This window comes from Lepisma saccharinum, chromosome 27 (genome assembly GCF_977018435.1).
Source record: "Lepisma saccharinum chromosome 27, izLepSacc3.1, whole genome shotgun sequence".
Lineage (NCBI taxonomy): Eukaryota > Metazoa > Arthropoda > Insecta > Zygentoma > Lepismatidae > Lepisma > Lepisma saccharinum.
The window spans coordinates 32,677,922-32,700,815 of NC_139255.1; the positions used below are offsets into that span (position 1 = coordinate 32,677,922).

At 37.8% G+C, this 22,894-nt stretch overlaps 2 protein-coding genes across 4 annotated transcripts in view; one reads left to right on the forward strand and one right to left on the reverse strand.

Annotated features, from left to right (window-relative positions):
* The first annotated feature begins 980 nt into the window (after positions 1–980).
* LOC145980380 (NACHT and WD repeat domain-containing protein 2) overlaps positions 981–22,894 on the forward strand; it is a 157,363-nt gene continuing 135,449 nt past the window's right edge. Inside the window, exon 1 of the mRNA XM_083113447.1 lies at positions 981–1,044. The gene's annotated coding sequence lies outside the window, so the exon portion shown is untranslated. The remainder of the gene's footprint in view (positions 1,045–22,894) is intronic.
* On the reverse strand, positions 5,105–22,543 carry LOC145980034 (uncharacterized). Of its 3 annotated transcripts, none has more exons than XM_083113009.1 (3): positions 22,454–22,543; positions 11,069–12,251; positions 5,105–5,843 (listed from the first exon to the last, which is right to left on the reverse strand). In XM_083113009.1, the coding sequence occupies exons 1-3, from the start codon at positions 22,515–22,517 to the stop codon at positions 5,399–5,401; spliced, it is 1,692 nt and encodes a 563-aa protein (XP_082969135.1). In that variant the 5' UTR covers positions 22,518–22,543; the 3' UTR covers positions 5,105–5,398. The 3 variants fall into 3 exon arrangements, with proteins under 3 accessions (XP_082969135.1, XP_082969137.1, XP_082969136.1); XM_083113011.1 differs by lacking the exon at positions 22,454–22,543 and adding an exon at positions 22,261–22,345; XM_083113010.1 differs by lacking the exon at positions 22,454–22,543 and adding an exon at positions 19,910–20,032.

Below are 22,894 nucleotides of genomic sequence, written 5' to 3' on the forward strand. Positions count from 1 at the left end.
ACCGCTTTTGGCTAATTGCAATGATGAGGATGAGTGCTGATATGATGAAATTTATGAAGGGATACTCAGAAAGAACACCCATGCCCAGGCTGGGATTCGAATCTAGGATCCCTGGCTTGTAGTACACAGTGTTAACCACTCTGTCATGGAGGTTGGCAAGACCAAGAACGATTGATTGATTTGCTTTTATTTTATTTCGCTTTTTGTACCATTTTTGGCTAATTTGCAAAGATGGGGATGAGCGATGATATGATGAAATTGATGAATAGACATTCACAAACATCTCTGCCACGGGGACCAAGAACTAGACAGACAATTGTAATATGAAATTAAACAGAACAAATACAGGTTTCCATTCTTGCGTGTTTGCCACATCTCATTTCTCAGCCAATCAGCTGACCCTTTTAAGTCTTGGCTTGACCTTTCGCCAATGCCAGGGTAGCTATTTCCTAATTTTCCTCTCTTTTCGAAAAACCACTATGATATTCCAAAATCTGAAAAAATTACATGTGCTTAGAATTCCCTCCAGAGCAATCATGTGAATCTTGGTGTGGTTTGTTCTCACTGTTGTCTAGATATTCTCAATAATTTTGTGGCTATGTAAGTCTATTATATATTCAAGTGAATGCTCTGGAAGGAATTCTAAGTACATAGTAATTTTTTCAGATTTTGGAATATCATAGTGGTTTTTCAAAATGAGAGGAAAATTTGAAAACAGCTGCCCTGCCATTGGCCAAAGTTCCAGCCAAGCCTTAACCGTCCTTCCCCATTTTCATGTCAATTATTCTCATGTTTGTGTGTATCTAATTCCACTGATCATCGAGACATTTTATGAGACCTCTGCATTGAATATAAACGCTCACAATTTACCAACAGAGAAAGTTCAATATCAGTCTTTGCATTTAGGATTAAGCTTCAACATTTATGTTTCGTATATTACGAGATGCAACAGTGCTGTCACCCTTTTACAGATGGCAGCAGTATTGCCGATGTTTCAGAACAAGAGAGAATGGTTCGAGTTGACATCCAATTGAAACATCAACTGTAAGTAGAAATCTTCCTTTCTTAAGTAGATTCTGGATAATGTTGATTTCTTGTACCAAAGTTATCAGACGCTTAGGCCATTTTCATGCATCACCAGGGTTGCTACATGTCTGGAAAATAGGGAAATGTCAGAGAATTTGGCTTATCAGGGAAATGTCAGGGGAATTTTGCAGATCGTCTAGAATTTACGTGCATTTTGGAGTCTGCAAGAGGCAAAGTGAACAAGCAGTTCACTTCCACTTCTGGATTCGGTTCTTGTGATTCCACTCCCAAAAAAGATTCAGTTTAGGAACTTGTTTCTTTCGTTCTTATGATTCTCAGTCTTGTGCAAAATTATGGTTCCTTCGAATTTCTGTAATAAATTTTCACTTTTATAATACTAGGGACGTTCAATATATAAGTTTCCCTGTGATATAAAATATTGTATAAAGCAATGCCATTAAAAAGAAGCACATGGTTGACAAGCGACATCCTTCGTCTACAAGGAACAACAATCGATTCGTTATCAGACGTGAAAGCACATGCGCTCAAGGGTGAAGAGTAAATGCTTGTTCGGAAAACGCGGCCTCGCGTCATAAGGAGTTCAGAAGCATGGATGGTGCATGCGTGTTGTGACAGGAGATGAGACATTTGTCCATCGTTACACTCCCGAATTCAAGAGAACATCCATGGAGTGGAAGCACAAACAGTCAATCTCCTGTGAAGCAGAAGTTCAAGACGGATTGATCAGCTGGGAAGGTGCTTGTGACCGTTTTCTTGGATGCTAAGGATGTTCTGCTTATGGACTTTATGGAACGAGGAAGAACAATTAATGCTGACCGTTATTGTCAAACATTGGATAAACTGAAAAAAACGCAATTCGACATAAACGACCAGGTCTCCTGTCAGCTGGTGTCATTCTTCTTGACGATGACGCTCGCCCCCACTCGGCAGTGCAAACACAACACAAAATTGAAGAATTGGGGTGGGAACGGCTGCCCCACCCTCCATACAGCCGCAATTTAGCGCTGAGTGATTTCCATCTTTTTCCGGTGTTAAAGTCTGAATTGCAAGGTTACCGTTTTGAAACAGATGAAGAAGTGAAGCGGAATGTGAGAATAGTGCTCAATAGCCAGAGCCCTGATTTTCTTGCAAAGGGTATGGACAAATTCGTGCAACGGTGGGACAAATGCCAGAATCTCTATGGGGATTATGTGGAGAAGTGAGGAAGGATCCTCCTACACATGTATGTATAGTTTTCTAATGTATCTTAAAAATATATTTTTTTTACAGCATAGGGAAACTTATATATTGAACGACCCACATACTAGATATTAGAAAGAATATCAAAGTAAAACTTGCAGTCCAGATATCTGATTGATAACTAAAGTACATTGACAATATGATCATGATTATCGGAAAGGTTGGTGAAGAAGAGGTTATCGTCCATTATTTTATAGATCTTAGTCTTGTTGGCATTTTGTATAGAATTCCTATATGCAACAAAAATGTCTCGAGATGCTGTGTACTTATAAATGTAAGCAAAAAAGCAGCATTTTCTATGACACTATAAATCTGCCAGAAAATGAAAAATTGAGTATTTTTCATATTGTGGAGATCTGTTATGGTGAAATAATGCACCTCTGTTACCTTAGCCTGAAGGCTAGATGCACATGATTGTAGCACATTTGATTGTAGTACATTTGATGCCGATTGTAATTTTGCATTTTACTCTTCGAATTTTCACCTGTTCCTGTGTGTGTAGAATGAAATTTGCTAATAAAAATAGTTGTGAAAGTGTATATTCATAGTAATCAACGGATTTTATATTTAATTGAAAAACACAAGGTTCAAAAGCAAAAATCATGATGATAAACATGTCTGGAAAAATTTCATTTTTGGACTGGAAAACCTGGAAATGTCAGGGAATTTCATAATCAAAAAATTGTAGCAACTCTGATCACCCATACCAGCTTTGCAGGCTGGTGCAAAAGGATGGCATCCACGTCCCCACAGCACTGCAGTGTGAAGATGTGCATCAGTCTGGTTTGATGCCTATTTCACAGCACACGTGAATACTACATGCAACTTATCTCTGTATCTTAAGTTCCTCTTGGTTTATTTAGCTTCCTAAGGAATAATAGTCGTCCGATCTGCAATCCCATATCTGAGGATGATCATGGTACATTTCTATTAATGTTATAATTTCCGAGTTCGTCCACTCCATGATCAAAAGTTTAACAAATGAGATCAATCCTTCCTCAACCTGTGTAGACACGCTCGGTGCCACTTTCACTTCGAGAGTCGGAACGGTTTCCTTTGAAGTAGACCGGTTACCAGTTGGCCTGGAATCGGCACACCGATTGGCCAGTACCCATTTGTTCGGCTTTGTCGACTGGCATAGTGAGGACATGCCTTAACACTGTCACCTTATATCAGAGTGTCCCCAGATTCGATCCCTGGTGGAGGCACATTGCACAGTGGTTTAGATCCCACTTTAAACTGTAGTCCAGTTTTGATTGGCTTATCTAAGCATAAAGTGGACTTAAAAAAACAAAATTTGATAAAATATGTTTATCTTTTCTTTGTGGTGGCCCCTTCAAACAGAGAGAGCACATTCCAATTAGCTGAAAAGGCTTAGCTTCTCATCTCCACAAATTATATGTAGCCTCCCATTAATGAAGTAATGTGATCAAGTGGTCCCAAGTTCAATTCCCCATGGAGGCTCCAACTTTGGGTCTCAATTTAACTGTAGATTCAGTCCTGATCTTAGCACAAAGTAGACTTTAAACAAACTTTGACAAAATTTATGATTAATCAAGTAGTCATGAAATACGAGGATCATACCAAAAGTAATGAGCATTTTTTTTTTCTAAATTATCATGGAAAAAGCAATGGTAACACAGTTAAGCCATGTTAATAAAACATTAAAATACGGACCAAGGCAAAATCTTTATAGTATGAAAAATATATACACTAAAAACGTAACGTTTCCACCCTCTAACAGGGTCTTCTTGAGACAAAACTTCAATCTATTGTGAAGTTTTGTCTGAAGAAGACCGTGTTAGAGGGTGGAAACGTTACGTTTTTAGTGTATATATTTTTTATACTATAAAAATTTTGCCTTGGTCATTTTTTTAAATGTTTTAGGGAAAACCAAGGACATAACCTTAATATATAGTCTTTTGTTTAATTTTCCACGTAAGCTCCACATCTTTGTACACGTTTTTCCCCCCATTCTGAAAGTTTTAATATACCTCTGCTGTAGAACTTCATTCCAGACTGCTGAAAACACCCGCACACTGTTTTCTGAATTACCCCCATTGGGTTGGCATCTGATCCTTCACAAATCCTAACAGTGTGTAATCTGATGGTTTCAGATCAGGGTCATAGGAAGGGTGTGGAAGAACTTCCTACCCCATTTTGTCGATTTATTCTGATGTGAAGCGAGCTAAATAGGGACAATGCTGGAGGATGATCTTTCTTCCAGAACGTTTATCATGCAATGCACGACGGAGTTTCTACATTGTCTGGACATACGTAACAAGCAGCATTATTGGTTTGCCCAAGTTCAATAATATCTCCCCAACCCCCTCTGTTGCATTCAGTTGATGCTCTTCAAGAGCAACTGCTATGAGGTTGATCTTCGATGCCCATGTTCCCATCTTTAAAATATTTCACTCATCTTCTAACACTTCTAGCATGCATGCTCAAGTCTCTGCTGATTTTCTGCAGCGGGATTTCCTCTTTAACGAGACATTCAATAACAGCATGCGAAACAAAATGCAGTTATCTACCATTTTGTTAGGAGTAATACTGGTCACCTCAAAGATACAATTGTCTTACGACATTCAAGGATAAACAACAAATGGCACCGCCTACCACACAAAGCTCAGTCTTCTGCTGTTACAGATTTGACCGCAAAAAATAAATTCTACTTACTTTTGGTATAACCCTCGTATGTTTTAGTCTATGTGGAAAACTGTGGCAACCACACACATTAATTATGTTTAACATTATATTACCATAGTGAAATTATAGGCCAGTAGAGATACTGGTATTTCTTTATGTATATAGCTTACAGTTTTTATTCAGTTGTAGCTGAAAAGATATAAACAATGCATTTCAATGAATTTCTTAAAGCTCAAACTATTATTCACAACCAAAAATAAATAAAATACTAATATGATATTTTGCACCTTTGAGGATTCTTGATTATTTACAATAATTTTCAACAAGTACCAACACAAATAACTTTTAGATTAATTATCATGCAATTTTTGAACAAGTCAAATTATTGAAATTCTACCTGTGGTACTAATGTGCTCTAATGTTTTGAAACTGTTTGAATCACAAGTATTCATGCAAGAACTATTTATCTTTTCTTATTGGCTTTAACCTTACGTGACTCCACCATAGTATTATTTTGCTCTTGATTAGAATCAAGGTAATGGTTGGAGTAGATAGTAATGCTTTCAGAGGAACCTGAAAGAGTTGCTTCCGGACTTCTTTCAACATAGAACCCAGGTTTAAAGTAGGTTAGTTTACAGTCATCATTTACCACATGCCCTCCTGTTAGATTGCAGTTATCCTCTTGTTTCATGTCTGTATCGTTATTGGACAATTTTTCACTCCCAGCAGCAGCCGCAATGGTGCAAGCTACCATGGATGCTCTTTGCTGTTGCACTTTGTACTTCTTGCATGCTTCGGCACGATGTCTTTCCAGGTAGCCCCTTTGTGAGAAAGCTTTCCCACAAGACTGGCAACACCATTTCCATTGATGATGGTTACGGGTCCTCTGGTGGGCTCTGAGGTTTGACCTGTTTGAAAAATGAAATAGTACATTTAAAATTGCACTCAGAATCAGCAGGTGGGCATGTAAAATCATACAGGGTGCATGCATCATAATAGAATAAACAACTTTAAGAATTTATTTAGACTGAGTTTTTTTGATTTTTTGTTCTAAGTTCACTTTATGCACAAAAAAGGCTAATCGGGACTGGACGTACAGTTTTAAAGTGAGATCTGAACCACTATGTACCTCCACCGGATGTCGAACCTGGGACCTTTGATTACAAGACAATGACACTACCACTGCACCATCGTGGAGGCCATGGGTGTCGGGAGGGGGGTTGAACGGGTCGGTGGACCCCCCTGGAAATTGACATCATTCATTTAAAGATACAAGAAAGCCAAAAGTTTGTATCTCTTATTGTTAAGAACAGAAATAAACCTCATTTAGTTCGCATTCTAACAGAAAAATCAAATTAAAAATGCATTTGGATGCAAAACATTGACTGAAAAATACAGGAACAAGGTTTATATTCTACCATTTCATCCAAAGAACAAATGTTTCGACAGTTTTCAAATTTCTAATAATTACAGTTGTAGGTGAGAGGTCACACAACAGACTTTATGAAAAAAAATCCCCTCTAACTTTTACAGCCTTTTCTTGAATGAGACGTGCAAAAGTTAATATTAAGATGCATTTCAGATACAAACTTCTTAAAATGCAAAAGAAATAGTGGAAAATAGTTGTGCTGGTATTCACTTGTTTGGTGGATCGAGTCTCCCCGTGTATATAATAATAATAATAATAATAATAACAATAATAATAATAATTATTATTATTAGGGAACGGAACTTTATGTGCTAAAAAACACAGAAATATTTATTTTTTATGTGTCATAAATGTTGAAAATATGTGATAAAAACAGGAAAATATGTGACAAAAATAAAAACATTTGGTAACAAAAACAAAATATTACATGCATTTTAAACACCTGAAATCAGTTTCTAAATGCTTTCCTCTTAGCGAGCTATTTTTTGGAAGAGTTGCAGTGGATCACCATAGTTTTTTCCAAATTCTCTATTGTAAATCTGTGACGATTATCTCTAAAAAGCATCTTATATTGTGAGAAAGATCGCTCCACGTCACAAGAAACAATTCTTGCATATTTGAATCACGAAATGTCACTAACGCTTAAGTTTTCCAAAGCTTCCTCTTCCTCTACTTCACTTTCCAAAACACATGCAATTTGGCACAAAGTTTGAAAACCTTGTTTTTTTCCCAAAAAATTCTGTACATTTAGACACTTAGATCCAGTGAGTTCTTGCAGTTTCGATTCTACTATACGGACTTTAACAATGGAAGCTGCCAAAGTGTTCGCGGACGATTCAAGCTTTCATATGGAATTAGAGAGAATGGACAGGTTTGTTGAGATGTATGCCAATTCGACTTTTACGGAGGGCTCCATCAACAGTTCTTGCAGAATTCTTCTTTGTCGAGATCATTTACAACAGATACAATTTTTTCAAACTTCTGGGCATAACATCTGCATCCAACCAAGTGCCCCATCGCGTAACTACAGGTGTAGGGGGAAGGGGAACCTCAGGACATTTTTGTTTAAAATTGTCTATTCTTCTAGCCAACTTGATAAAAACTTTCTTGCCATTTGAAACCAGTTTATCGACATTGGGATAAAGAGCTCTTATCTTTTCACATATTCTATGCAACGCATGGGCCACACATTTAACGTGCACCATTTTGGGGTAGCTAGCGGCAAGGCCTACTGCAGCTTTTTTCATGTAAGCTGCAGCATCTGTCACGAGGAGAAGAACATTGTCAAATGTTATGCCTTCCGGCCACAATAGCTGCATTGCTTCATTAAAAAGCCTTGCTATCATTACGTGTAGCCAGCCCCAGCTACTACTTACAGCTATTTTCTCCCAATAGGATCGTAGGCGAGGTGCCAGAAGTCTGCCAGCGAGGGTGTTCAAAGACAAAACAAACCTAGCACTCTCGATATGAAAGAGGTGCAGAGTAGCCTATAAACATTTTTCCTTCGAGGATTTCGAGGTGGATGAAGTCAATGAGCGATTTTATGTATTTAAAATGAAAATTCGCAAAATATGTATTTACATACGGAAAACTGGAAAATATGTGTTTTTATGTAAAATAAAATTTGCTGTGTTGACATATAAGGCTATAATCAGAATTTTGGCAAAAATGAGGGTCTGTATCTTATCGCAGAAAAAACATTTAATTACCTAAAGTTCCTTTCCCTAATTATTATTGTATAACAACATTTATAACCGTGGTAATGACACTTATTATTTTTCTACTATTCAACTTTTATCATTTGCTCGACCCCCCCCCCCTTTCAAAATTTCTGGCGATGCCCATGGTGGAGGCCCCTTTTGACTAAACTATATGGAATACAACAATGATATTGTTATGTATCAATCAGAAACACTTCAAGTTTCTAGGAATGTCTACAAATATTCAATGTGGCTTCCACCAGTTATGTGACACACATTCCATCGAAATTCGAGTTCTTGCCACTTTTTTGCCAAGAACTCCTCGTCCACCGAAGCAAGGCCATTTCGTATTCTCCCCTTTAGCTGTTTGACATTCTGTAGCATAGGTGGCTACAGAAGCTACCAAATCCAGAAGTCTAGGGATGTAAGGTCTGCAGTGGCGGTGCCAGGATTACTCATCCAAGGGTGCTGAGGGGGTGCGGAAAGAAATTTAGGGGATGCGATTCTGAAAATAAGGAAAACATGAAACATGCATGCAACCTTTCATGGGGGGGGGGGGGGGGCAAGGACAGTTTACTTTCCCTTGGTAGATAAGGTTTAGCATAGTGCGGGGGCAAAAACAGCAAAAAGCGGAGGCAACTGCATCCATAATCGCCACTACTGATAAACATAAATTACTGACTAAAATTAAAATATATGTGTGAAATATATAACTTTAGATTGTCGTTCATTTTCCAGGGATGCTGCCCCCTGCCTTGCCCTCCCCCTGGACATCCATGATGATATGTATTAAGTCTTATACAGTGTAAACATTCAGATACACGTTGCAGTCTTATTGAACTATGTAGTGAAATACAAAATAAAGTAACCAATGGAGGTACAAAATACATAGTACATTATACCTTCCGTCTGCCACAAGGCAAAATGTGAAGAGCACAGCAACTGTGCCATCTTTAAAATCCCTTCTGCCGCACTATCCCCAGCAACGAACTGTAAAATTTCTTCGTGAACATTGGGCCTCTTCCTAACAGTTTTTGAAAAAGCTTGAAATGGCATGTTTACTAGACATGTTATGTGGAACAAATACAATAGAACGTATTAAGAAGAAAACTACCCTTCATGTTACAACTCTCATTAAATAATTTCCGGAGCATGACCTGGTGATACCTTAAAAGCAGCTGAATTTTTTGCTCCATTGTAAGGAAGAACAAATAGGTGGAAAATAAACTGTTTTATCAACAACGCAAAAAAGAAAAAAAACATAACTCACATTAAGCTATAGGCAATTATCAAAAACCACGAACAGACCACTTGGAGAAACAAAAGAAGAAAAAAATGCATAACAACAATGCTGACAAAAGAAAAAAAATGGCCGCTGATCTTTACAGAGTGCATCCCTGGGCTGTATTGTACTTTCAATGCTTTCCTGTTGCATACATTGATAACGGTCTTACTTCAGTACCTATCATTCAGCGCTCAATATGATGACATAATATTACATATTAATGTTAGTGTTTGCAGTTGAACGTTAGGGGGTGCTGAAGGGGGTACGGAAGAAAATTAAGAGGGATGCAAGCAACCTCTCGTGCCCCCTGGCGCCGCCCCTGAATGTCTGGAGACCTGTGAAAGTCAAAAGTCTTGCACATGAAAACAAAGCTTGAACATTTTGTCATTGTTATACAATGAACCTCATTATTGTGTTTCAGATAATTTTTTTTAACAATAAACCTGATAAGTTCTTTACTCTATTATGATGCACACTGTATAGTCCTTGTGTATGTTAAATTTTCATGTACAGTAAAACCTCGTTAATCCAGACTAATGGGGGGATAAGTTGACAGGTTTAACTAAAGTCCTGATTAACTGAAATAACCTAAAAGAACAGTAGAAAGTTCATTAAAACTTCGTTTGTAGCAACAAAACACGTTTATTATGGTGTATTTAAAGGGCATAGGCTTAAATACACTATACACTACAGTCTGCTTTTCTTTGGGAAGTTCTCTTGTTGACTTCTAGACACATTTAAAACCTTGCATTCTGCTTTTTTTTTCTTTTTTTTTTTTGGGTGGGGGGCTTTTGCCTTACAAGATTAAGCGAACTCCAGCTTATTGGGGTCTGGATTAACGAGGCTTTACTGTATATTTATTTGCTTTATGACAAAAATAGTTCTACATGCAGGTTGATGATGTAAAAAGTAAGTAAAAGCCCAAGAGGTTCCATACTATGCCCATCATATACCGCAACATCACTGGTGTATGCAAGGGGGGAGCTGATGGAACTACAGCTTTCCTGAAATTTTGATGAAGTGAAATGAAAGAACAGTAAAGAACTCTGGAAAATCCAAAGCGGTAAATGCAAAACCTCTTAAAGTTACCCCCGATTATCATTTTTGTCTTTGAATAACTTTTAAAATGAAAGTTATAAATGGTATTAAGAAATATTTTATAGTATTCCCCCTAGAACGCAACTATGTAATATTCACCTTTACAATTTCAGCCCCCTCCGAAAAAAAAAAAATCTTGTGTATACCAGTGTACAGCATCAAAATAGTTTTCATTTTTAACCAGAAGCTGTTACAATTTGATTGACGACAATCATCTGTGTGTTATTTTCTACATCTCTAGGTTAATTGTGACAATGCAGAAGAATGGTGAAGTGATTAATTACAAGAAGGTATAGTGAAACATGCATGCTTATCTGAGATTCAAACCTAGGACCACTTACTTCATAAAACATTACTAACTACTTTGCCACTGGGGCTGAACACTGTTGCTATTTGAGGTTGGTGAGCCATGACCTTGTTCGGAATTAACTGCTGCAATCGGTACATTTTCAAAATATGCCCACTGATGCTATTTGTATTGTATAGATGACATTTGAGTCCACTAATGAATTATTGAAAATGAAATTAAAGATGCGAGTTACTATAGTCTTAAGTTTTAGCCTTCCTATTCTGAAACAAATATTTTCCAATCTATAGTTCTTATTAAAATATATTTCTTACCTGTCAGCAAATGCTTTGTGGCATTCTGGACATTGAAATGGCCTTTCCCCAGTGTGTAGACGTAAGTGCCCCTTAAGCACCCACGGCCGGTCAAACCTTTTAAAACAGAAAGGACAGTCATGCTGCAGGGAATTATTCTTCTCTGAATCCTCCACACAGTCACCGTCATTTTTATCTACCATCTCTTCAATTGCTTTCACTTCCATTTTTGTTGGTTCTCTCTTGTCATTGTTGGAAGATGTCGTCGTTGAAGGAGCAATATTTCTTTGTTTCCTCTTTAACTGGAGAACACGCGTGCCATTCAGACTTTGACTGTTTGAATTTCTCATTGTTTTCTGGATGACTGTCGATATGCGAGGAGCAATGTTGACGACTTGTTTTGCCACCGATGATGGGATGTTCACAATTACAAGTTTGCTCTCGCATTTCCGCTGTCTGTCGTCAGATCGTTGGTTTGCACCAGTGTGTGCAGAATTATGGAACGCAATGCCTGTGATTCTGATTTCTTTTTTGTTCGCATCGACCATTTTCATACCTGCATTTTGCTTCTTTAATGGAGAACTCTTTTGACTTTTTGCTGAACCAGCTTTCACGTCTGACTGAACCTCTTTTTGGTCAGATGTTGAATGTGCTTTACCCAGAGCCCGTCCTTCTAGTCTTTTCCTAATAGACATTTTCGATCTCTCATTCTTGTAAAGCCTGTTGCACTTAATTAATGAGATCTTTTGAGGTATGCTTGGCATTGTTGTAGCCCTATTAGCATTGTTTAAAACCAATGCTTTTTCCTTGTTGTTCTCTTCAGCATGACTTGGAAGGCGAATGGGATCTTTCATCTTAGATTTACCCTCAGTTGATGCTTCTAATTGAAGATTGGAAGGTATATTCTGATTTACATCCTCAGCAGCAGATTGTCTGTCATTGTTGGCTGTTTGAGATGGTTTTGATGTAGTACCGTTTGAGTTATTGTTTGCATTGTGCATAGCTGAATTTTGTTCAGACTGTAGTGCTGATGCTATCACCAAGTTTTTACGTTGCTGCAACATTTCATTTCGGCCAGTGCCTTGTTGGTTCAAGTAATACTGTGTAACTAGTGGAAGGTTGTCGATGTCCTCATCTCCTGCTACCTGTCTCTTATTTTTCTGGAGTTTTGGTTTCTTGGAGAATGATTGATATGGTGATGTATCTGCAAGAAAAACAGAGTATTTACAACTTCTTATTAGTTGTGATACAGTATTTACTTTAATTGTTTTTATGAGAAACTATGAACAGAATTCAAGAGATTGGGAACATGTTTACATGCATATGGTGCATATTTTGTATTGCTGTCTTGCGCAAACTTTAAGTTGACCTGTACATAGTATATCGTGAACCAATCCAATCTTTCTCAATTTATTTGGTTAAATGCCAAAGTGGATATTAATCAATAGTAAACTCTATTAAGAAATACATTTCCCCTTCTTGTGATACACACACTTGGTTCTTCCACTAAGAGCTACTGGATGTTTTCAGCTTAGAGAAGCCATGTGGGATTAGTGTTTCAGTGTAGTGTTCATCAGCTGTAGGCCACGACATGGTGTGAAACACAGTGGGACAAAGTGTGCATTTGGTTAAAAACATAATACGGTAATTTTTATCCTGTGAAACCGACATTTCACCGCATAAATATGGAATATTTTGGATTGCATAACTATCCTACAAAGGAAACGAAGGATCATCCAATTTGATGCTGCTGCGTTATTACTTTGGGCTATGTAAAGGGTAAGGTGTATGCTACCAATTCGAAAACCATTGAGCTCAAGAAAGTTGCGAGATTTCTTTGTCATTGTCACATGTGCAAATGTCATCAGTCGATTTACAAGGTAAGAATGTAATTTCAACACACTTGATATAATTCTGATATTATGAAAGGATGCTTTGTGATAGTTGGATACATATTGCTGTTCAAGGGTGAATACCTAACTTAAGATATGTACTGTTGTGTTTGCCCAAGAAAAGAGTATTACCAACTATTTGTGGAATATTTGAAACTATGTAGAAGCCTCATGATGTCTACGTATTCAAGAAAATAAGACAAGAAACTAATATTTTCACAAGAAAATAAGACAAGAAACTAATATTTTCACTGGAAGTTCTGAATGAGACCACAAGGATAACTGAAAATCACGAAAGTCAATGTAAAGTAACTCTTGCACTTGTAACGAAGGAATCCACTTAATTTGCTGTATACCACTATAACTAATCATTGAGCAATGAAAGTGGAAATGAAATTTTATTAGTAGTTTATCCTGAGCTTGTTGAGAGGCCGAGCATGTTCCCTACGTTCTCTCCATTATGAAAGATAGTGGAACCAAAGAAAAAGATAGATGTGAATTTTTTGTCTTCCTCCCCATACAAGGCACTCTTCTAGCAACAATAAGAAAGAAGGTAGGAGAAACGTTCATTACGATGATCTTTCAGTGACATCAACTTCATCTGTTCCTGCAGTTGCGGAGGGAAAATTTTACTCTCCTGGCTGTGACAAGCATATGAAGAGCCTATTAGTGAGGACTGGGTGCAATGCAGTGATTGTCAAACTGTTTCAGCTGTGAAGACTTTGGATTAGTTACGTGCAACTTATGCTGATTCGCATTCTTACATGACTACGCATTCTTGGAGGACAGTGCCTGTAAAGTGGCGCATTTACCATTTGTTAAAAAAAAAATCCAAGTCATGAATTTGTTTTTAGTAACTTTTCAATATGTTTTGTGCTCCTGAATGGCCAGTGGATTTTTATCATAAAACGTTTTGTCATTGATCTCATGGGGTTAAATACACCCTGGTTTCCCTCCCCAGAGGGGGATTTGCCACTAGGCTATCCTATGCTACAGCCTAGGGGCCACACAAAAATGAGACGCTGAATGGGCAGAAGTGAAAAACACCATCGTTATTAAAATTCAAAATAAAATAGCAAAATAAAACAATATATCAGTCAAGTCCTTTTACTTACTTATTTCATGAAAGACGGTAGAAGGAAGTAGTTTCTAGGGTTTAAATCATAACCCTATTTCCAGAACTGTATTTTAACCGGAGTGCAAGTCTGTATGACGACTGTAAAGGAAACCGTGTGATGTCACGTAACAGTGCTCAAATATAAACAATTGTTCCTCGAAGAAACGAAGTAATCATTTTGAATGCCAATAATTGGAATTCAAGTGGAGGGATATTAATGGTTGAAATCAACTTCCTTGTTTCTCAGTTTGCGGCCAGTGTGGCTACCATAATGTAGTGTCGGTTTCATTTCCATTGGCGCGTGCATTAGTGTTGTGTGGCGAAATACACGCTAAATGTATGCTGGCATGAAAGCGAGTGTTCTCTTGTTAAATTTAAGTGTATTGTTTTATCGAAGTTTAATGAATATTCATAATCAGATGTTCAGGAAATAGAGCATATGAAATTGAGTCCATCTTTTAAAATCACTCTCTACTTTAAAGTTTACAAGTGACAAGGGTTATTAATACAGCGCATGCAGAAAGTGGAAGTGAGTACCATGATAACGAAATTGTTTTATTATTTTTATTAGTAATAATGATAATAATAATGTCGGCAGAACAAAGAATAGCTAGGGAGACAAATTTTCTAAATCCCCCTGCCCTTCCCGCATAACGGGACACCAAATACGTTCAGAATAATCATCATTCGACTAGCCGCATGCCTTTTTGTGTGGTGACGTTGTGAATATTAACCTGTTACGATATAACAGACTCGTCCTGTACATATGAACAAGATTAATTGATTGAGTTGCCGTTTTAAGTACTTTATACACAGTAAGGCTAATCGGGACTGGACCTACAGTTTAAAGTGGGATCCGAACCAGTATGTGCCTCCGCTGGGTATCGAACCCGGAACCCCTTGATTACGAGGCAACGACGCTACCACTGCGCCATAGGGGAGGCGCATATAAAGGAGAGAAATGGCAAATGCGCGACCCTCCTGCAGACAATGGCCTAATAGTAGTTGTGCTACTCCTTCCGCTGGGCTGTCACAGGATGTGGGTCATGGGAGTCTTGCCCCTAATTGTTAATTGCAGGGCACTTTTTTTTTCTCGCAGGACGCCAACCTAACCTCCTTTTCGATTAAGAGAATTGCCGTCTCTTTTCGCGACAGACTTATCCATATGGTTAAAAGTAGAAACATTGTTACAGTGGTGTATAGCCCTAATATTTTTCAGTGACTCCAAAAAGACAGATTGGAACATTGTTGGGGAGAATATGAAATAAATAGTAACTCGAAATGTTCGTGTCACTTTCCATAGCAGTTGTGGTTATTGTTTTCATAAGACACTAGTTTAGTCAGAACTTTATCGTACCCACTAAACTCGTAGAGCCGAAATTTATGGATATGACCTTTTGATGGATTTATTGCCTGCTACTTTTGGCTAATCGAGAAGATGAGGATGGGTGATGATGTGATGAAATTGGTGAAGGGGGGCGTGCCCAGGACAGGAATCGAACCCAGGAATCCTGCCGTTGTAGCCCACTGTGCTAACCACTCCGCCACGGAGGTCAATGTGACCTTTTGAGAAGACATGTAAAAGCCAATCCAGGGAAAAGCCAATCATCGGGAATTCCTTGAATTCCGGGAATTATGCATGAATTTCTCTCCGTAGACGTGAAAAATTCCAACTTTTACTAATTCAAATCCCACTGAATTTATACATATGTATAAATACCCTGAGCCAAGTTTTTCGTAGTTTAGCTTGTGTTTTTATCGAGGAGGGAGAAGAAAGCTGCGTGGAAAATGAAACAGAATTCTCCCAGTCCGTTTACTTTGGTAGTGTTCTTTGCAGAAAAAAATCTTGACAGACGGAAGATTATTGCAAGATATCTTGAAGTCGGTTATGTAAATTTGACTTTGAAATTCTTATACAATTAACAATTTTTCGTAGATTAGTATATCCCGCAACATGTGTGACTTGTGTTTGTAGATGTATTTCGAGTCTGAGCATGTGAAATGGCAAATGTAAACTCCGGACCTTCAATTAAATATTTTAAACATACGTTCAATTGAATTGAATTAGAATTTTTGGATACATTGGAATCACACATATCATTTATATTGTTAATATATTTGTGTGGTATGTGTGGGTGGGGTGGTGAGAGGCGGTAATACGTAAGGTTGAAATAGAGAAAACATCGCATTGAAAACCGGGAATTATACTTGAACTATATATCATGGTGCTAGAGTGGCCACCCTGCAATCTCACTCCCACATAGTACACCCTGTTGAATGTTGCAGGCCGACGAGGTTATGGCGTCTGAACCCACAGGCAATGCAGTCCTCTGTGGGAACTTCGCTTTTCTACCACTTTTGACTAATCGCGATGGGGATGAGTGATGATATTGATGAAGGAACACTCACAGATTCGGGGCCGGGATTCGAACCCGGGACGTGTCGTCGGTGAGTGTTTCTTTTTGTCCCTTCATTTACTTCATCTTATCACCATTCATCTCCATCGTCGCGATTAGCGAAAAGTAGTAGAAATGCCATGTTGACTAAACTAAATCAAATGAAACAGAAAATTTACGATTTTTGCAGTATTCTTTACAGCATGTAATGAAATGTTGTTAAGTTTGGGGAGAACATCACTTAAGTTACTACATTTGCATTAGTTTGCTACTTCGTAGTTATAACATGCAATTACAAATTCATACACCATATAAGCAATTTCGGCCGACACGTTACAAAAATAAGGTTCCCAACGCATAGAACAAATACAGCATTTGCAGTTGGTTATACGTTTCCATGTATAACATGAAAACATTGCGGCATCAGTTACGTTTCCTTCCATAATGATGGACTAATGTCATTTTCGAATTCAGGACCACCAAATTTATAAAGTACTGCTACTTTGTTTTCATAAAAAAAAATCTTTAGAACAGTGTAACATGGGAAAATGTCGGTAGGGGCTCGTGGCCTGCGAGCTCATGCCTAGCTACGCCAGTGAGTTGTTCTACTTGAGAATGCTTTACACATTATAAATATAACTCAAAACACTTTAACAAGCATGCAGAGGATTACAAGTCGAATAATTTTTCTGATTTTTTTTCTCTTTTTGAGCCTTCGTTTGGAGGACGCTTCAAACCCTGGAAAATCTATACATTTTACCCTGATTTTAGGCAGACACTTACTGCTTCCACTGACATTTATTGTGTCTATTGGTCAACATACTATAAGCTACAGTGCAACACAAACATACTGTTTAAGCAGTGAACAAGGTCTTCCTCGAGAGTGTAAACATTTTAATGCAAAAAATAAGTCAAAATAGGACAATATGCATAGTTTGTGAAATGGGCAGTGGCATCGCGTTCGGTTCGCATACGAGTGTTCACAATAATGTTTTTGTACTGAATGCAGATTTACTCCTCTCCCTTGTAACGTCATCTTCAATTGATAAAGTGAGAATAACAGATAAATATATTTTCAACAATTTCCCCCCAAATTCACGCTATAAAACAAGAAGGACCATGGGGAAATTATCCCTCTCCCCCTTAAAATCCGCCAGGTTTAGCGAATTCTCGCTAAAGTTTGCAACTATGTAGCACAGACATGTTCGAGTCCCCCTAGACATGCCTTGTATATGCTGCACTCTGGTGCCGAATGTAAGAAGTATTTCCGCTTGCATCAGTGCTCGCACAGCGAAGTGAACATCTTCGGGGTATAGTGGCCAACAGCTCCTTAGCTGTCAGCTCTATGCAACACGCACAGCAATTGTGTTCAACGCCTTCCGTGGAACATCGTGAGAGTCAGTGTTACCAACTATCTAGAGAAGCTATCAGACGTGAAATAAGTTGTGTCAGAGTAAATTGTGTGTATATACTCGTACATCAAATATAGTATTTTTTTCGAATAAATGTACGTGTGTGTGTGTGTGTGCATTTAATATGTACGTAATTTAAGACATATACATTAGTGTTCATGTGCGAACATTATCAGGCGACGCGCCTGGAAATGAGGCTAGGTAAGGCTGTACCAGAGGCCAGAGCTGTCGTAGTTTCCAGTTTTCCCCCTTTCATCTAGACTGTTGCGTCACTGGAGGAAGTAGGAGATGTGATTAGGCTAATCTTTGAGGGTTTGTTTTCCTACGCGTCACAGCAGGTGCTTCGAAACAGCAAATCAGACGAGCATGGTCCAGAGGCGCAACCACGAATTTTTCTCGGCGGGGGGCAAATACCAGGATAAACGTACCAATAATAATGATAAGAAGAATAAGAATGGCATTATTATTATTATTATTACTAGTGGTAGCAGTAGTATAAAATACGTTATTATCCTCATATATTACGCAAAAAGGGGGTAGAAGTCGGTGCTAAACCATTAGTTTGGAACAAACTATTTGAAATATTTTTTCAACACCGTCAATTTCACATTAGCTAATAATGGAAAACAAGCACACAAACTGTATTTTTGAATGGCAGAAAATGAATGATAAATGCATTCGGAAGATAATTCTTTTTGTACATATAACATGCATAACTTTCATGTACAACGTATGTTTTACACATATGCAACATGGAGCGACATAAAACAAGAAAATACATATGCAATATGCTAATACTAAATTCCGCATGTATTCAAAGTTTACTCAATACATATATACAACACATATTATTTAAATAATATTTACAGAAAACAATTATATTAGGAGCGAAGCGAGCAAGAAAATTTTTAGATCCAATTTTTGCAATTGAAAGCAGTATTGATTTAATTAGGGCGCAAATAATTTCACCGGACGCCATGGCATTCTCTCTTTCACAACTTGCTTTCATTTAGATCGTTGGGCGCCCATGCCCTACTCCCCTACTAGCTACGGCTCTGAACTTGACGAGAATGAGAAAAGCTGGTAATACGAGCGAAGCGTGCAAGAACATTTTACGAAATAATTGCTCCTCTGTGACCTCCCCCCCCCTGCATGTGCCCATAGCCGTTAATGTTTGACCCCCCTTAGAATTGACTTCCGTCGAAGGTTGGGCGCCACTGGCATATTCTTAAAAATCTGCCCACGCTCTTATGCTATTGGAGGCCAGGAATGACGTAGGGCCGCCGGCCATGCTTCAAGTTACGGGACTCCACCTTTGAGACGTCTCTGCTGGCAAACGCCGTTTCCATAGTGAATTTTCAGTACGGAGTCTAACGGGAAAAATAATGTCCGTGGCAACCATGACTATGTGATGAGAGGTTGCATACTTACGGGATACTAATAGTAGTTTCGGAGGATCTCAATTGAAAGGGGTGTCAAAGAGAGAAACAAAAACGTCATCGAGGGAGACCTTTTTTGTTGGTGCCCTTAACACACCGATTTGCTGCAGGAGGCGGTTTGTGTCTATACTCTGTCCCGGGAATCTATGGAGCAAGGCCGCTCATAAGGGGAGAAAGCGAGTGGACGGAACGAAGCAGTATACGCTGCTAATAAGAAAAACAAGACGATTGTCACAACACTATGATGGAGTCTCTGTTTAGATCTGTGTTCTATTGGGTAATTCACAGTGCGTTACCGTGTCTGCCAAGCGGCCGACCTCTATGGCAGAGTGGTTAGCACAACGCATTACGGCGTCAGATGTCCCGGGTTCGAATGTCGGACTGGGCGTGCGTGTCCTTTGTGAATGCATTTTCATTAATTTCATCATATAATCACTCATCTTCGTCATTAGCCAAAAAGTGGCAGAAAAGCGAAGTAAAATAAACCAAACCAAATCAATCAATCAGTAAGAACTGTGGTCTAAATATAATATAACCTCGACGAAATATTGTTTTATAGTTGACTCTTAGCTCTTCCTAATGCCTTCCTAGATCCGCACAGCCCACCTGTTTCTGTGTCTCGGTCCCATCTGTAGCAGACTAGCATAATTTTGAAGATCAATCTTAATGGTCTGTTCAAGATATACTGTTTCCCGCATAAATCCTTCGAGAACCTCTCCAGCCTTGCACACTAAATTACCCGCCTGCAAATCATTTGTGAATCTATTCCGTATTTATTTTCTGCACACTTGATTTGGACAAAGTTTCAAATTCAATATATCATTTATAGAAGCGAATAAGTTAGAAAGTCCTTCATTCAGTGAAGAAAACAACGCGCAACAAATGGAAACAACCATTTCAAAACATATTAATTGAACGTATTTGGAGGCAGGTTTGTTATAAAAATCGTTGTTATGTTACTAAACTGATCTTAGCATTGCTCAGTGATTGGCAGTATTTGTAAGTCAGAATGGATAAATAATTTTGTTGCACTCGGCTTAAAGATATTTGACATGAAAGTGTAGAGGGGATAGAATAAGTACTTGCAGGGGATGGCGAGTTGTAGTAGCAGTAAATTGGATCAATGATGGAAGAATTTATTCAAGCAAATTTGCATTCATTCTTTTGCTGCGAAGTTGCAACTTTTAATGAGCATGGCAACTTTCAGGGACTATACAAGTCTTATTCTGTGCAAGGGAAGTTTTTATGCTCACTTCGCAATCACGCTCAAATTACAGTGCAATTCTATGCCTTAACTCTTGCATATTTATCAGCTTGCGAGATGGCTTTTATTTATATGCTTTGTACTTGAGACAATTTCCGAAAAAACCCTTAAGTAACATCAGGCCTATGCAAGATCTTGAATTCAATCCACAAAATATTCTTAGGAACAGGTAGTAAGAACTTGATAAGCCGGAACAAAGCCTCAGTACATGTAACTACACTTGACATGAGTGGGTGAAAATCAGAACAATAATATGAACACTCTCAGATGAGAAACGAGCTTTTGATTTGAGTGATTTTTTTCAGTGCTAGTTCTCGTAACTTAATATGTACATATGCAATTTAAAACTTTTATCTATTCTAAATAATACTCAATGAATGACTTTCAAGGAAATTCTGAAGTTTCCCTCCTGTCAGATTAAGACACATCATTGCATTTAACTTGGACATTGCAATACCAATCCCAAACTCTCACACCAACCATTGCTTTCATGTATTCGACAGGAACATGATATCAGCATTTTTGAAAGAAAGGGAAGAAAAGAAAGCAGCTGTTAGTGATGTAGCCTATCTCAGCTTAATATCCTTGTTGCACAGTTCTTCCCCACACAGGTCTGGCAATCTCAATGTTACTCGCGTTATAATATTGCAAGCTCCTTGCTTGATATTATCGGGTCAAATACATATTTGTATTAGAGAAAAGGATAATGTTCATAGTTAAACCTAACAAAAATAGCTTATTTACTAGGAAATTACTTCTATTCTTTTTGACGGGAACAGTGCTTAAACTGAACCTCATTTTCAAAGGTCATACAAGAAAGCTTTATAATTTTTCTTATTGTTCATCAAAACTTTAAACTATTACAATAAATCTGAATCTATATATTACTGATTTCATGTGCAAATAATACTGACATCACAAAGTTTTGAGGAAATCATTGTATTCTTGAAATTACAGATACAAGCTATTGTTTTAAAAATAAACTACTAATTTTTCGTAACATTTTAATTTACTTGTAAAGTAGTATAGGCAATTCCACCCAACTAAATATTTCTAAATGTTAATAAAAGGAAATTCTGAAGTTTCCCTCCTGTCAGAATCAGACACATCATTGCATTTAACTTGGACACATTGCAATACCAATCCCAAAATCTCACACCAACCATTGCTTTCATGTATTCGACAAATAATATTAACTGTTAATCGAAACCAATTTCTTAGAATAAATTCTATAGACGTGTGCATGTCTGTTGAATTCTCACTCAGTCTGATATTAATTATATTTAGTTCATTTGTAGTTGACTTGTATAGTTTTATTAGTGTTTTCTGTCAGTATCCTCGTAATAGTTGGCAGGTAACTTACAAAAGAAGAGAAGTATGTAAAGAATAGGTTTTGGAATTATCGTCATAATCTTACACAAAACAGTGTAGTTTCGAATTTCGTTGTTTCGAAATACTTTTCAGTGTTTAATGAAACTTCATTTACAAACAAAGTGCAACTTTCTTCGGTGCTTAGGAAGCAATTTCCTGTGTTCAAAGGTTGCTTTCCAAATCGAACTACTGATTTCACTCTTCCGTGTGATATTAGACATATACTTTTACTCTCGTCTTCTACCTTATTTTTTAGGCAGAAAGGATTATGAATTATGTTTTACTAAATGCATATCATAAGATATACAATGTACAAACATACCTGTTAAAATATTTAATCGAAAATCCAAACAGGCACACTCAGACACTCAAACACTTGAAGCACTTTGCAAACAAGAAATTACAACGTAGCTCAGGTTTGACAATGAAAACAATGACACAGAATATAGATTCAAAGACAATAGTGATTTTTAATTTTTCACAACTACAAAATGTAAAAAACAAAATCAACCTACCAGAATTCGTTTCTCCTTCTTCAGGAAACTCATTTTTCGAGTATTTTATGAAACAACGAGGCATTTTGTAGGACCTCCACCAGTCAGTCCTCCCACACTCTGAATCCAAGTAGGACAAAACACTAGCGCCAAAAGTGGCCACTGTGCTTATTGTTCAATTTTGCTAGATACCAAGGCAAGTTCGGATCGTCGCTGTTAGGTATAAGCAACTATGAAACTCCAAATATTAGTGTGGTAAATGTACTTCTTTTTAGAAATCAGGAATTTTTAAAGCGTAGATATAGATATTTCAAGCATGTGACCAATGATCGCCACACACTGTAGTAATGTTATGTATCCTTCAAACTAGGAAGAGGGATTAGGTCAAGGGCGTCTGCAAGGGGGGACATAGGGAGCACTTGCCCCCCCCCCTCCCGAGATATCTGAGGATAAGTTCAAGTA

What these genes read in the sequence shown, in the direction of transcription:
- LOC145980034 (XM_083113009.1), bottom strand. Translation starts at nt 22,517, where the DNA reads ATGCCTCGTTGTTTCATAAAATACTCGAAAAATGAGTTTCCTGAAGAA. An exon ending in AGAAGGAGAAACGAATTCTG is followed by an intron (nt 12,252 to 22,453) that starts GTAGGTTGATTT and finishes TTTTTCTTGCAG; the next exon opens with ATACATCACCATATCAATCA. An exon ending in CACAAAGCATTTGCTGACAG is followed by an intron (nt 5,844 to 11,068) that starts GTAAGAAATATA and finishes TTTTTCAAACAG; the next exon opens with GTCAAACCTCAGAGCCCACC.